The following is a 15,399-nucleotide window of genomic DNA, read 5'->3' as shown; positions in this document are numbered from 1 at the left end:
AGGATGCTTATGCATGGCAGACAGCCCCCAGTGGCGGTGATGACAGTGTCCCCTCATCTTAATTTGGGCCCCCATTGGCCTATGCCCAACTCTCTGGTCTCCTTGCTTTGTGCCCTCCTCATGGACTGGACCGATTTCCTATTTAAACAACTTAGGCGGTTGCCCGTGTCTCCTGGATCTAGCCCGAATTCCTTAACCTGGCACACAGGCTCGTGATTTGGCCCCTGCCTCATCTCCCACCACCCTCCTGTGCACCTGCATTGTCAACCACTTCCTCACTAAACGTCAAACTTCCACTTGCCCTTTGGGTCCTAAGGTCCTTCCAGGATCCAATTCTATCCCCTTGCTGAAGGGAACAGGACCTCTCCCATGCTCCCATAGCACAACCAACCTTTCTGTATCTAAAAGCACCTTTCCCCGTCACTAGCCTGTAAACCCTCAGGGAACAAGGACAATTTTTTTTTTGACAGGGACAACTTTTGATTGAGAAAAATCATATATACATATGATGAGCATCACACCAACTTTGCCAAGGGCTCCACTCAGGCAGCTGAAGTGGATTTGCTAGTGTCTTGAGCCTGCGGTGACTGCTGGAAGGCAGAGCCAGAGACTTCGTAGCAGATGTGGACACATCAGTGTGGCTGGATGGATCCAAAAGCAGCAAATGACCAGGAAGGTCAAGAGAGAAAAAAGTTAAGGCAACAGACTCTTTATTTAATGTGGTTTTAAAATACATCAAAATCAAGTCCCTGGCTGTTGTGAATACCAAACAGAGACAAAAAAAGCTGTCAGCACAGCTTCAAACAAATCTGGACAGCCAGGCTGGGCCATAAGGGAAGCAGTTACAGGGACAGAAGGCAGCACCCTTCCCCCAGGCGGGTGCCTGCATGTCCCCTAGGATGACTTCCTCTGTGCTGTGCAAGGTGGGAGGGCTGGAGCAGCAGCTGGAGAACCAACTCAGCCGGCCTCGGCCCTCCCCCATAGACACCAGGGCAGCTCCACTGGCCTTTTGGTCAGCCCTCTGAAGGGCCACCAGGGTGGGGGTGGAGGAGGGGAAAAAACCATTTTTACAGACATAACATTCTCTTATAGAAAGTGCCTGAGCGCAGCCCATGGTCCAAAAACCTCACGGAAAACAAATTTTTTTAAAAGTGCTGCTGACACCTCTCAGAATCTGGTGTACATGAAGCTCTCAGCTGGACAAGACCCTGAGCACAAGTTACTGTCAGCAGAGCCTCATCTGCTGTGGTCCCCTGGAGGAAAAGCTAGCAATCTAAGAAACCAACACAGCTCTTGGTCCTAAAACTGAGGTCATGGGCATGAGACCTGCCCCAGGGAGGAAGGAACTGGTCTTCACTCATGGATAGGCCACCTCTTCATCTGGCCCAGGACCCTGGCCAGTGTGGGCAGCACCCAGAAACCTGGGCTGACTTTGGAAAGCAGAGCAAGCAGAGCAGCTGTAGTGATCGGTTAAGATTTGGTCAATGAACAGAAGAATGGGATCCCCAATTATAGCCTAGCCTGGATGCCTAGAGACAGGCGGCTGGAGGTGAGAGCAGAGGTCCTACCCTGCACAGCTGGGGCCGCCTTGCTCACTGTAGATCCTCAGCAGCTAGACTTGGTTTCTGAGGGCTATAATTTCCCACACCACACTGGGCTCCAACAGTCCCCTCCCCACCAACACTATGGGCTTTAAGAGGTAGCTGAAGTGGGGTAGGCAATCATGCGGGTCACTGCAGGCCTTCCTGCTCATTTTGAAGGGGGCAGGCAGAAACTTGTCTCTTCTCTGTACTTCCTTAGCTCAGCAAACCCCGTATGGGGTTGGCAGCTCTTATGTTCCTCAGCAGAGTAGTATCTCAGCCAGGGATGGCAAATAGGTCTCAACCTCATACTGGTTGCTGGGGGGAATCTTGAGAAATGAGGATATACCAGGGATTTAGCAGGAAATACTCCAAAGCAGATTAGTGGTACCTACCATGGGGGGAAGAGGGGAAATGCTGTGCCATTCACTTGCCATCTCTGGTCTAAGTCCTAACACAATTCAGGAGTACTTAACACTCTTCATGAACCTAATTATCTGAGGGATTTAAGTTAAGGGCTGAAAAGAGCAGGCTATTTGTGGAAGATGAAGGGACTTATAAGATAATGAATTAACTTCAAGAAAATACAGCAAGAAGCAAAAACTCAACCCTCCAATCCATCTTGGTCTGTGGCTCCCTCAGCTACACTGAAGCTGAGGCCCAGCTGGAGATGGGGTTATAGGACTCCAAACGCAGCGTAGCCCTGCTTCCTGACCCAAGACTCATTCTGCTGTTCCAGAACATTGTTCTGTACAAAGATTGACTAATACACTGGCAAGTTTGCCACCAGCAGGACTTTCAGAGTATAGAGTAGCATGTATGAGGGGTGGGAGAGGGGGTAGAGAGGAAAACAGGCACAACTATCTGCAGCCATTCTGTGAAGTTCTGGGGCTCAGTCAATGGCTGAGTCTCATTCTTATCCATTAGCTGTCGGACAAGAGCTGGGGGCTCCCACACAGGAAGAAGTGGGATGTCAAGGGGGACACATCACAGCTCTTACTACTTGGGCAACAAAACCATGGCAAACCTCAAAAGAATGCACAGTGGTGATGTGGGTGCAGGAAGCAGAAACAGACTCATGAAGCCAAAGGGACAGTTGGACCTGGGGCCCAGCAACTGCTGCATGGAGACAGTGGTGGTGGCATCAGCAGTGGCCTCCCAGGATTGTAAGCTTGTGACAAAGCCATCAGAAGCCCTTTCCTTTCTCTCACTATAAACAAACAATCTGACTTCATCAAGCAGGAAACCTGAGCACCAACATGGCAGAGGTGCCAGGTGGGGTGGTGAGGGGGCGGGGCACTGGAGGCCAGGAACCCAGGCACCACCACCATAGCACCCCTTCTTCCTCAGAAGATCCTCAAAACAAACATGGTCATGTGCAAAACCGAACAAAAACAATGCAAACAGAACAAAACCCAAAAACCTTCAGAAAGAATCCTTTTGGTGATCTCTTGTCAATCATTTGTGCAGGCTAGAGAGGCACCTGTGAATGATAAGGCTACTGCGAAGCATCATTGGCCTGGTCCTGGCACTACCGGAGCGCAGGGTAAGGGGAGGGGCTCCCTACCAGCACATCATCCCGCACAGAACATGCTCCAGGTCCCTTGTCCTAGGTAGGGAAGCAGTGTGATGGCTGGCTCTGAGTGCCTTGTCAATGCTCTGCCTGGCGACCCCTTTTCCGGGTTAAGAGAAGCAAAGGAGCTTCCAGGAGAGCTAGGAGAGCCAGAGCTGCCCAAGTCCTGCTAACAGGAGAACACAGTCATGGCCTGGGTGTGTCACCTGTCATGAGCCCTGAAGGTAGCAGGGAGGGAGGGGCTGAGCCTCAAATTGGGCAGGGAAACGCTCACATCACTTCTCCTGCCAGCTTACTGTGACGGCAGCCACAGACGACAACTCCGCTCTAAGACTCTTCAGCTCACAGAAGAGCCACTGACTTCATCTGTACACACCCCCACCTCCGATGCAAGCCCGTTTTACACTTACAGATATAAATGTATGAGGCCTTGCACATATGCCATATGTACTTAAAACTGACCCACAAAATCCAAAACTGCAAAGAGTCAGATGGCAGCCAGGTCACAGCACCCTGGGCCTCAGCGGCGGGAGCCTCACATGGGCCGGGCCTGGCTGGGCTGCTCGCTCCCTTCCCAGCTCCCTAGGCAGTGATGGAGGCAGGTTCCTGGGGCCCAGTTTGGCCTGATGCTTCCATGCTCGGTGCTCCGGGGCAGCAAGGAGCTTCTGTGACCCTTGGGGAGCTAGGTGCTTGGACCCTGGGCCCCTCGCCACCCTGTTCCTTGGAGGTATTGGCAGCCTCTGGCCTTCGCTCAGGGCCGCTGTCAGTGAGGGGAGCCTGGCCTCCAGCACTTAGGTCCTGCACCCTCTTGTTCAGGTCATTGCGCTCTGACTGCAGTGCCCGACACAGCTTCTCCAGCCGCTGTATTTTCACCTGCAGGCCCTCCAGCTCTTTGTCCCGGAGTGTTTTCTAGGGAGAGACATAGGGCCTTCAGTTCCATGTCATCAACGCCCCACCCAACACTGCCACTTGGCAGAAAACATTCACACTTTAACAACGCTGGGCACCGACCAGAGTAAAAAAGCTGGCCGCTTTCAAGTAAACAGCCCTGGTTTATGCTGAGACTTGGCTGTCGGTTGGGGGCAGTGTGGTGTAGAGAAGGGGCATGGCTTGGAGACAACGGATTCCTCTGTTTATCCACCAGATGGCCTTAGCAAAGTACCTGGTTTTTGAGCCTACTGCCTTATCTGTCAAACTGGACTACTAATGTCACCCTCACAGATCTCAAGAGAGCTCAATGAACTGGCACACCTAAACACTCAGCAGGGTCTGGCACACAGCAGCCTCTCCGTCAATTAGTTATTTTCTCCTCCTCCATCTCAAGCCACAAAATCAAATTATATCTGGGCGGTTCTGCATCTGCATGCAAGCTATGCGCATCACTGGCACCCCTTGTTTTTTCTGCTCCTTTCCTCTTTTCTTCCATCTGTTCTCTTTGCTTCCCCTACAGACCTATCACTAAGCTCACCACCTCCTTTGGGGAGACAGCCGACAGTGCCTTTGGACTTGGATGGACATGTACGTGTATCCCAGCTCTACCTCATGGCAGCTGCATCACTTCTCGGTACAATGTACAGGAAAGGGCCCAGTACTCAACAGCCGCACACCCCCAGGCCAGATGCAGGTCACACTCAGCCCACCTCCTCGGCCATCTCAAGCAAGGCCTTGTTGCTGCTCTCCCACCGGGACCGGTACATGGTGGTTTCTTTTTCCAGCTTCTTGATCTTCTTAGTCATCTGGGTTATGTGACACATAAAAGGAAATGGTCAGGCGGCCAGGCTGTCTGTGCATCTGTGTCTCCAAAGTGGGGAACGATCCCAAGGGGGCAAGGTGTTACTGGGCGCAGTCAGTGCATTCTGTGCCACCCCAGGGTGTCTCCAGTTGAATACAGCCCACTCAGACCCTACTTATGGTCTCAATCACACTATTACTGTAAACAGCTCCCCGTGAAGCACTCCAGGGAGGGGGTTTCCTGAAGGCAGGCCCAGTGTTCAACTCTGAATGAAGCTGCTTATGCCCCTGCAGCCACACTCAGTCTGGACCACTGTTACCTTTTCCATCTCCTGTTTGAATGTGGTGAACACCTCACTGCTTTTGGAAAGAGTGTTCTGGAACTCTTCAAACTTCTCCGTGTATAGGGCAAGCTGGGTGAGAAAGAAGCCCACAAGTAAGACTGGGTTTCTCTGGAGGGCACTTCTGGTCAACCCACTCAGACTCACCCTTGGCCCTTTGACCCAACAACTCTCTTGAGATACCAGTTTTCTTTCAAACAAAACAAAAACCATATATTTGGAAGGATATAATCTAAAATGTTAAGCCTAAAAAGTAGGATCTGGGGGTGACTTGTATTTTCTTTTACGTTTGTTTTCAAACTTTTCTTCCAGAATGAAGTCTAACTAATGTAATTGAAATCACCCATTCCGTCCCCACCTCCTCAAAAGCAGCACAACAATTCTGACTAGGAGCGGAGTACTTCGAGCTCACCTAGCCACCTGGTCACCACCACACAGGTGCTGGGAGGGTCCGGGGAGAACAAAGTCTTAGGAAGGTCACATAGGAGTCAAGGTGGTCCTAGAATGAGGGTTCTATTTCCCTCACCACAGGATGGGGCTCAGCGTGGGGACCACGAAGGCACAGGGGGAGGCTACACAGTCTCACCTGCTGTTTCAGGTGGGTCTCCTGCTGCTTCATCAGCTCGCACATCCTCTGGGACTCCACAGCCTCTTTGAGGAGCTATTTCCGAGACAGGACCCCAGATCCCATCAGAAGCCCCCAGAGGCTACGTCTGGATTTTCTTCGCCACACGGACCATAACCCATCAAGGCTTCCTGCTCTCAGACTGGTGTCTGAGGAAGCAGTGCCCTAGTCTGACCAGACAGCAACCTCTCCCGTACAAACTTGACTATAAGCTGAGCCAGAACCCAACCTGCCTCCTCCCAGACCCCCACCCCTGGGGCCTGAGCCTCACAAAATCCTTCTCCCGCTGGTGCCTCTCCTCTGCCTCCTTCAGCATCTCCTGGGCCTGCTGGAGCTTGGCGTCCACCAGCTGCTGCTGTAGGTCCTTGTGTTTGAAGACTTTGTCAATGTGCTGCAGGAAAGCATCATGGGAGGGGTCCATCTGTCAGGAGCTCCCTTTCTCAGGGAGGCCCAGTGGCTGCAGGGATGCCCCATGTGCAGAGACCAGGGCACTGCCAGCCTGCCACCTCAGTCTGACATGCTGGACTCCCACGTGTCCCATAGGATGTGGGCCCCAAGTCCCTGGAAGGTCTACTGCCCAACCTCACCTTGAGTCTTTCCCATTGAGTCACTCTAGAGTGAGCACAGGGGTTTAAGGATGAGATCAGCTCCCAGGAAGCCAAGTAATAAATACACTCAAATCTCTAGCCTTAAGAAAGGTTACATACTCCACTGGACTGAGAACCCTTACTTCTGGAGCCCAACTCCCTTGTAAATGAGAAGAAAGGGCAAACATGACTTCTCGACCAACATAACAGCTTAGCTCAGCTGGTAGAGATCTGCTGTATCTGTAGGTGAAGATCAGATGTGTGGATCCCAAGGAATGGCTTTCCTGACTGCTGGAGGAGCCCTGGGAACTGGGACCAGGTGAGAAAACAGTGACGGAGAGAAGGTGATGAACGTGAGTGCTACTTCAAAGGTCAAGGAAACTGAAAACAGGGAGGTGGAGAATGGGATGTATTTTTTGGATGGGGGAAGAGAAGGTGGCTTCGAGACACGTCTAGTTTGAGACACGATGAATGTCAGTCACCTGTGATCTACGGTTGGGGCAGGATGGGAGTGCCTGAATCTGACTGGGGATGGGGTGCACCTCCACTCCCACAGGGAGAACCAGGGGGAAAGGAGAGGGAAGAGGAAGAGGGGCCTCAGCTTCTTGAAGTAGGTGCCTCACTCTGGTGGCTCAGGAAGCCTCCATGTCTCTCAGTGCTGGGGGACAAGAACCAAACCAACTCCTCTCAAACCAGCCTTCATCCCAGAGGATGAAGCACAGGAAAAGAGGTGGGTCAGGGAAGGCCCCTCCAGGCCCTGCACACATGACCACTACACTGGACTGTGAGCCCAAGAGGGCAGGGTCTTGCCCATCACACCCACCACCACACCCCAGGGTCTAGGAAGGGGCCTGGTCCAGCCCTGTAAGGTAGCTGCCCATCTCCCTGTTCACAACAAAGAAACAGAAGCCCAGAACACCAAGTGACTGGCGTGTGGGGACCCAAGAGAGGGATCTGAGTGCCTGGGGCAGCAACCAACACCAGCCAAGGGAGTGATATCCTGCCCTTTCAAGTGGCAGGGGCAGCAGAGCAGCAAGTAATCAGAGGACACAGCCCCTAGAGTCGATCACTGAACACAGTTCCAGCTCCTCAAATTCTAAAATACTCCGAAAACTGAAATTGCCCTAAGCAAGCAGATAAACTTGTAAGGCTGATAAGCACTGTAAGGTTAATTATAAACCTAGGCGAGAACACTCCGAAGTTTAACTGCATAAGCGTTAACGTGTCTGATTTGGGGGTGCTGCCACAAGGCCCTGCTGGGGGTGCTACGGAATACCCAGTCCATGAACATAACTCTAGTCTAAAACGTGGACAGTTCTAACTTCAAAAGACACTTGGCCCTACCATTTAGGATGAGGCGCTGTGGACCCACCATTGTGTGGCCACAGGCGAGTCTCTTCTCAACACCTGAGCCCTCATCTACATAAGGATGTACAACATCACTCCCCTCCCGAGGAAAGGAGGGAGAATGGGTGAAGGGATGAAGCCTAGAAAGCGCTGCCTGGCACTGGCATCCACCCAGAACCCACAGTCCCCTGGCGACCCCTCACCTCCTCCCGTAGCTCGTACTGCTCAATCAGCTTCTTAAGCCTCTCAGCCAGCTCCACATTCTCCTGGCGCAGCTTGGAATTGCGCTCATTGTGCTGTTCCATCTGCAGCTGGATGTCATTCAGTGTCACCTGGAAGTGCGAGGTCACCTCCTTGCGTTTCTCCTCCTCCTCCCGGGCCCGCTGCACGCCTTCTTCCTGGGCAGAGAAGTCAGCCCCAGCTCCATCATCCACTGTCCCCTGGCCAGACTCACAGGGCTCCCCCACCAGTTCAGGGATGTTCTCTCCCAGTAGCCCTCCCTGCTCTCCAAGTGAGGAGTAGCCAGGATCCAAGATGTCATGCAATGGGGGCTCCTAATGGACCCCTCTGTATATCAGGTGACATCGAGCCAGAGACTCCCTAGAAAAATGCAGGCATACATGTAAGTGCCTTTCTAAAGAAATCTGGATTTCCTGAGGCCTACTCTTCCAGGCCTCAAAATAGGATTTGGAAGACCTATTTGTCTCAGTTTAATGTGCTTCTATCTCTGACCCACACCCCCTCCCCTGACCAAGTAGTTAAAATTCAGTAATTCCCAGGGTTGGCAGGGTTGTGCAGAATTAGGCACTCAGACACCGTTGGTGGGAAGGCGATCTGGCAAAATCTATGAAAATTTGCATATTCTTCGACCCAGACATTTCACTTCTGAGATTTATCCTATGGATAAATTCCATGTAATTAGCCAGGGATATATATAGTAAGAATTTTCACTGTAGCTCTATACATGTGACAGTGAAAAATTGGAAACAACACAAAACACATTAACTAGGGTACTGATCAGATGCAGTATATCCATACAATGATGCTGTTAAAAAGAATGAGATAGGCTTATATAAACTGATAGGGAAAGATAAAGCATTGTATAAAGTGAGAAAATAGAATAGGCTATGAAACAATACATGTATAATAATTTCATTAAAACAACTTTATGTAAGCTTTTATATGTAGACAGGAAAGTCAGAAGGCTACACTTAGACTTACATATAAGTAGGTTTACTTCCCATTAGTTTCTGCTAGGCCCGGGACCAGGGTCAAGGAGGGTGGGCAACAATTACCTTTGATTTGTTAGACTTTTGTCACCTTTGTATCTCTTACATCACATTTATATTAAATTTATAATGTTTTAAAAAATAAAATACAATTGAGCAAAACAAGTTGCAAAATATCTTATATTTACTGATGCAAATTTTTAAAGAAATATAAAGGATATGTATACAAAAGCTATCTGGAGATCACAGTAATGACCAGGCCTTAACCAGACTGACCCCACCCTAGGAGAAGCAGAGGTTGGAGAAAGGTCCCGGCACTCCTGACTGATGGCCCTCCACCCTCCAGCTGCTCACCTGGGACTGCTATGGGATGGAGAAACCTGAAGCCCTGCATCCAGGTTCCTTCAGCACCTTAGCCTTTATCTCATCTAATACAAGTGCCTGTCAAGTGGTTACAAGTAGCTCTCTAAAGTACGGCATCATTGGGGAAATCTCTTTCTATGCCGAAAGCCTGTGCTGCTTTTAGGGGGAAAGCCACCAAAGACAAGTGAGGTCAGAGAAAGCGGCTGGCCCACCTTGAGGGAGCGGTTGTGGCGCTGCAGCTCTCGGCACAGGCTCTCGAGCTTGCTGCGGGCCAGGACAGCCTTGCTGTGCTCGCCACGCAGGTGGTCCTTCTCCTGCACCAGCTGGCTCTGCTTCTTCTGCAGGAGCTTCATCTGCTTCTGGGAGTTCCGGTGCTCCTCCAGCTGGGGATGGGGATGGGGACGGAAGGTAAGAGCCCCATGGGGACCCAGGGTCTCCTGAGCTGACCCGACTCTAGCCACCACAGCTCAGGCCAGACACTATGAGGGTGCTTCACACACTGCCCCCAATAACCCCAAGGGCCCCAGCTCAAGGATACAGAAATGGACGCTAAGGACAAACAGAGGTGCACAGCCAGCAGATGCCAGTTTCTCTCTGAGCTTTGACTGCAGATTCAAAGCTCGCAAGACTCTCAGACCATGACATCCCCCCAACTCTCGGGACACCCATGCCCTCAGATGAGCCCACCTGCTACCCCCTTCCTTATACTCAGCAACAGACCCTGGTTCACCATTTCTCTCCTCAACATGATTCCTAGAGTCAAGGTGGCCTTTTCATTATCGACAGATAATCCTTCTGGCTCCCTGGCTTCACAGACCCTCACCTCTTCCCTGGACCCTGTCCTCTCACAGCTCAGGTCCCCTCCCATGAGCCTATTCAGCACTGTACATGAGAAATACAATGCGACTCAGAGCAATTAAAAATGTGCTGACCTCCCAGGGCAGGGAGGGTACGAGGAGAAGGGGGAGAACTGACCAGCTCAGCATACTTCTTGCACAGAGCCGCGAGCTTCTCCTCTGGGGTACTCAGCGTGTTCAACGTCTGCATCAGTAACGTGATCTCCTTTCCTGCAAAGCACAGGGAGCAAAGGCATGTACCCCCTTCTCTGGGGGCCCCCCTTCAGGTCTGGGCCCACTCTTTCTGCCTTGAGGTAGCCCTCCCCTATTCTCCAGCACCCATCACAGAGGACATGCTCAATAAATACTAATTAAATGAATGACTGAGTCTCTGTCAAATCCCCGTGGTGAGCGCCACAAGTGGGAGAAAGAAAACTGCCTACTCTACCTACAGGTGAAAGAAAGGTGTCCCACCTGCGAAGTCAGTGCTGTTTCAATGCAAGGAAGGCCCTTCTGAAAGAGGAAGGATGCAAAAGGAACAGGTCTCCTTAAGAACACTGCACTCCAGTCAACAGAGGCAGCCAAGAGTGCACTTTAAAATGACTATCCTCCCCAATTAATAAATATACCTTTCAATATTTGATCCTAAGATTAAAATAACTAAAAAAAACCCTTTAAATTAGGACAACAGGTAGAGGGTGGGGGAGTAGCGACTAAGACGTCAGTGTAATACCACCTCTGATTCTCTGACACACACTAACCCTCCATCCCCACCCAAGTGACTCCCCCATGCCTGTGCCTGAGTCAAAGAGAGGGCCACCGTACATAGCACTGTGCCAGGCTCCTGAAGTATCAACCCCGGGAGGCTCTGAGAGATCAATGCAGAGAATGCAAATCCTGGGCACACAGGCCAAATCCAACCCACAGATAGGTTCTGTTTGGCTCCTATCGTATTAGTTGCTAATTATTAAAATCTAGAGATTTCACATAGTAACTCTAGATTTCTGGCTTAAAAAAAAAAAAAAGCTACAGTTTTTACATGCTATCAACTCACTGGGACCAGGTGGCAGTCAAGCTTTTGGATAAAGGAGGCATTCTCTTGGTCTCATGGGGCCCTCTGGCTAGCTTGGCTTATCTGAATTTTCAACCCTGGTCTAGTCCAGTTCTCTTACTGTGCAGAGGAGTGAAAACTAAGGACCAGAGAGGAGAAAGGTCTTGCCCAAGGTCACACAGCAAATTAGAAATGGTGCCGGCCGGCACAGGACTGCCTACTCAGGACTCCTGCTTTCCATCTCTCAAAGAGAGCAGGTTGAACTTCGGTTCCTGCCTGCTCCCAAGGCCAGAAGCCCTTGTGCAGTGAACAACCTGTACACCTTTATCTATGGCACCACTGTCCCGGCTTTGATTAAACGACGTAGTTTGACAGTTCTGGAAGTAGGGTTTCCTCTGAATCCTGGCAGAGCAGGCTAGCCCAGGATGTCAGGTCCAAACTCCCTCCCCTCACCAGCCTCACAAGTAGCTGCCCTCTGCTCACCCAGACCCTTGGCTTTCTTCTTCTCCTGTGGCCTTCGGTGGTCTCGGTCTACGACCTCGTCACTTGCCCGGCTCTCGTCTGTGCCCGGCTCCCCCTTGGAAGTCTCTTTCTCACCATTGACTACTGGGGTCTCTGGCTCGGGCTCCCCATTCCTCGAGGCGTAGGTCCGGGACTTCTCTGCATCTTCGGGTTCAGCAGGCTCACCCTGTGCCCCATCCTCGCCTGGGCCCCCCTGATTGTTGTCAACACAGTATGTACTGAGGATATCTTCCAACTGGCGGCTCAGCTCCTCAGAGACATCCTGGAGGGCCCCAGACTGAGCAGTTTTGGCTTGTGCTCCTTCAGCAGGAGAGGATGAGGGGAAGAGAGAGAAATAAGATGGTTATGCCACTGGTTGGGAGTTTTCAGGCCCAAACGTACTGGTTTGGGTTGCCTAACTTCTCTAAGCCTCAGTTTATCTCCCTGTAAAACGATGTAACTATTTCTCACTAATGCCCAACCACGCTTGTTGTGAGTATAAAAGAAATCAAGTAAGTAGACCACCCAACACACAGGGGTGGCATCATGTAGCAGGAACTCTACGTCCAGTCCATCCCCTTCTCCTCCCCGCCAATGTCACATCTTGCCATTAAAAAAGTTTCCGGGGTCTTCCCCGGCGGCGCAGTGGTGGAGAGTCCGCCTGCTGATGCAGGGGACACGGGTTCGTGCCTTGGTCTGGGAAGATCCCACATGCCGCGCAGCGGCTGGGCCCGTGAGCCATGGCCGCTGAGCCTTCGCGTCCGGAGCCTGTGCTCCGCAACGGGAAAGGCCACAACAGTGAGAGGCCCGCCTACCGCAAAAAAAAAAAAAAAGTTTCAGGGAATTCTCTGGCGGTCCAGTGGTTAGGACTCCATGCTTCCACTGCAGGAGGCATGAGTTCCTGGTTGGGGAACTAGGATCCCGCAAACCACTGGCGCCGCCAAAAAAAAAAAAGTTCCAGAGGAGACACTGCTTTGGGAAAGCAAGTGTTCTCCTTACTTGCTGCAAGTAATAAATCTTTCCTTCTCTGATGGGGAAAAAAAAAAGTCCCAGAAATGCCTCAAATATAAACAGCAGTTACCCACTGGTGAACGACGTGTTTGTAATCTGGATTTGCTGGTTGGGTGTCTCATTTGACTGCCAACCTGACGTGTTCCTGTCAGAGCCTTCTCTCAAGAGAGTTTTCTGTCCCTGTGCTTAGAGTGGGAGCCTCTATCAACTCCCCAGCAGCCGGTGGGGACTGTACAGACTCAGCGCTGTCCTCCTCTCATTCTACATTTCCTCCCTTCTGGGTAAACAGTGGCCTTGGCCTCTAACTCCAGAAGCTGGACCGGCGCACCACAAACTCCTCCCCCTGCCCGCTGGAAAAGCAGAGCTGGCACACACCCTCAGCCTTCCCTGGAGCCTGGATGGTGGAGCCTTCAGCTTCTGTCGCAGGAGCCGACTGGCTGGGCCGCCCCTGGGCTCCCTCGGGTCCAGCTTCCGGTTGCCCCGGGGTGTTTTTTGGGTTGGAAGTGTTGCCTGATTGCTTGGCAGCCCCATTCTTTTTGTCTTGGTTCTTCATTGTGGTTTGCAATGTTAGGTTAGGAGCAGATCCTATAGAAACAAACACACTTGCTATTTTCCAGACTTTAAAATTCTTCGCAGCCTGGATCAGAAATCCCAACACCGGGCGCGCAAAGCTTCTTGAAACAAACCGGCCGGTCTTCCCTGGAGGGAGCCAGCGGTTCTCCCAGTTTCTGGTCCGTCACGGGCGCCTGGTGTGCCCAGGAGCGAGGGAGGAGAGGCCTCCTTTTTCCTGAAGCCCTTCCCGGCACAACACGGCCCCCTCACCACAGGCCGCACGCGGGATAGGTTCAGGGCCCGGGACTGACGTGGCGGGACGCTGGATTGCCGGTCCCTCCCCGCCCCCCATGCCCCACGTGCCGCTCCCCCCCACCCGCGCGCAGCCACCCACGCCTCGCGCGCCCTCCAGCCGCGCGCGCGGCGCGCGCGCATGCGCACAGGCCTCAGCCCTGCCCCCCCGGCCCGAGCCCTAGCACGGAATCCGCGCGATTCCTCGCACCGGCCAGAAGCGTCTGGGACCACAGACCCTCTGCTCGCTTCGTACCCCTAGCCGACGCAGTACTCACCTCACCGCCGACACCCTGACGGCTTCGCCCGCTCTGCCCTCGTACCGGAAACCCTGGATAACTGCTGCCGGCAGAGCCTCCTGCTAGCGCCGCAGCCAATCAAAAGCCGGCGCTCGCGCGGGGCTTGCTGGGAAAGATGAAGCGAAGGCGGCCTCCGGGGCGGGTGAGTTGGGAAGGCAGGGGAGGGAAAGGACTACGCTTCCCTCCATGCACCGGGGCTGACCCCAACTCCCAAGATGCAATAGGGTTTTTTTAGTCCTCGGAGCCGCAGAGCCAGGAGGTCCGAAAGGAGCCAGTCATTCTGCACAAATACTCACGTCAGCCTCGTTTCTGTCTCGAAGGAGCTATGATTCAGCTCCCAGAGACTTGCGCCTGGCTGCTTTTTCCGGTACGCCTCCACCACCCCTTCCCTCCTGCTGTGAACATCTATGACTATCTAGGAACCCTGAGGACGAGGGAGAGAATACACTGGGCTGGGCATCAGACCTGTATTCCAGTCTCAACTTCATCACTAATTTGCTACGTGATGGTATTCTTTTCCCTCCCAGGGCTTCAATTTCCGTATGCAAATAGAAGGTTTTAATAGTAGTTTTTTGAACAGTAGCTTTCCCGGTTCCTCGTAAATACTGTACTATTTGTTATTCCCAATTTACAGCTGTGGACTGTAAGACAAAGGTGAGGTAACTTGTCCAAGGTCACATCGCTATCGACTGATTAGAGCAGATTCAAAGGTAGGAAGTCTGGCACCCATCTTAACTACTGGACTACCCTGTCTCTTACTCAGAAGAAACCACCACCACCGTAGGCTTTCCTTGAGGATGAATCAAAATAACTTGGGAAAGTAATTTATTTTTCCATCTTCATTACCAGCTTGAGCCCCTCTTTGGAGGGTGCTGAGGGGGCCCCCTGCAAGGGGGACTTTGGCCTTAGCAGATTCCTGAGCCTTTTCTGACTGGCCCACCCTCTACAAAGTCCCAATTGCACTGGGGCTAAAGGGGAAAAAAAGCCAAGCTTTTCTCCAAATGTAAGATCATAATTCTTTATCTATTTGTCTATAGATAATGGAATAAAACCCAGCAACCCATGTGCCTGGAGTTTAATGCCTAAATGGTTTGTTTGGCTTCTGTTTCCAGCCAATCCTGCCCAATCCCTCTGCCTTTTTTGTTACATCTCTACTTTTACTATGTCCAGGATTTCCCAGATTTTTGCAGGTGCTTTTCTACCTTCCAAAATTCCCTTCTTGGTGAAACAAAATCTTTTGAGGCCCACTGAGCTCAAAGTTCACTTCAGAACCTTTTCAGTACTCTGCAGTCTGTCCTAGCTCCCTGGGTCTAGACAGAGTTCTGTTACAGCATTAGCGATGAGGTGTTGAAATTATTTACTTACAACTCACTGAACATTCAAGAACTGTTGGCTAAATACTCTAGTCCTAAAGCCTAGCAACAGTCTGGGGGCTGAGAAGGCAGAGAATGTTTTAAATTGTTGTGCAAATTGGGCATCGTT

The 15,399-nt window shown here is 51.7% G+C and overlaps 1 protein-coding gene across 2 annotated transcripts; it reads right to left on the bottom strand.

Moving 5' to 3' along the window:
* Nucleotides 1-693: 693 nt before the first annotated feature.
* TXLNA (taxilin alpha) lies at nt 694-14,004 on the bottom strand. 2 transcript variants are annotated; one of them, XM_082613056.1, is made up of 11 exons: nt 13,897-14,004; nt 13,151-13,360; nt 11,747-12,085; nt 10,352-10,443; nt 9,589-9,759; nt 7,988-8,182; nt 6,122-6,241; nt 5,812-5,886; nt 5,205-5,297; nt 4,794-4,889; nt 694-4,062 (listed from the first exon to the last, which is right to left on the bottom strand). In XM_082613056.1, exons 2-11 carry the CDS (start codon nt 13,326-13,328, stop codon nt 3,736-3,738), a joined length of 1,686 nt encoding a protein of 561 aa, XP_082469182.1. In that variant the 5' UTR covers nt 13,329-13,360; nt 13,897-14,004; the 3' UTR covers nt 694-3,735. The 2 variants fall into 2 exon arrangements, with proteins under 2 accessions (XP_082469182.1, XP_082469183.1); XM_082613057.1 differs by lacking the exon at nt 13,897-14,004 and adding an exon at nt 13,598-13,661.
* Nucleotides 14,005-15,399: the final 1,395 nt, after the last annotated feature.

This window comes from Mesoplodon mirus (genome assembly GCF_964341445.2).
Source record: "Mesoplodon mirus genome assembly, chromosome: 3".
In the NCBI taxonomy this organism is placed as follows: Eukaryota; Metazoa; Chordata; class Mammalia; order Artiodactyla; family Ziphiidae; genus Mesoplodon; species Mesoplodon mirus.
Note: the sequence above shows the minus strand (reverse complement) of the source record. Positions and strands in the feature narration are given on the sequence as shown.

Excerpts from the sequence above, each read along its gene's own strand:
- TXLNA (XM_082613056.1), bottom strand. The coding sequence starts at position 13,328 with ATGAAGAACCAAGACAAAAAGAATGGGGCTGCCAAGCAATCAGGCAAC. Across the intron at positions 8,183-9,588 it reads GCCACAACCGCTCCCTCAAG|GAAGAAGGCGTGCAGCGGGC; the intron begins GTGGGCCAGCCG and ends TTCTCTGCCCAG. Across the intron at positions 4,063-4,793 it reads TGCTTGAGATGGCCGAGGAG|AAAACACTCCGGGACAAAGA; the intron begins GTGGGCTGAGTG and ends GTCTCTCCCTAG.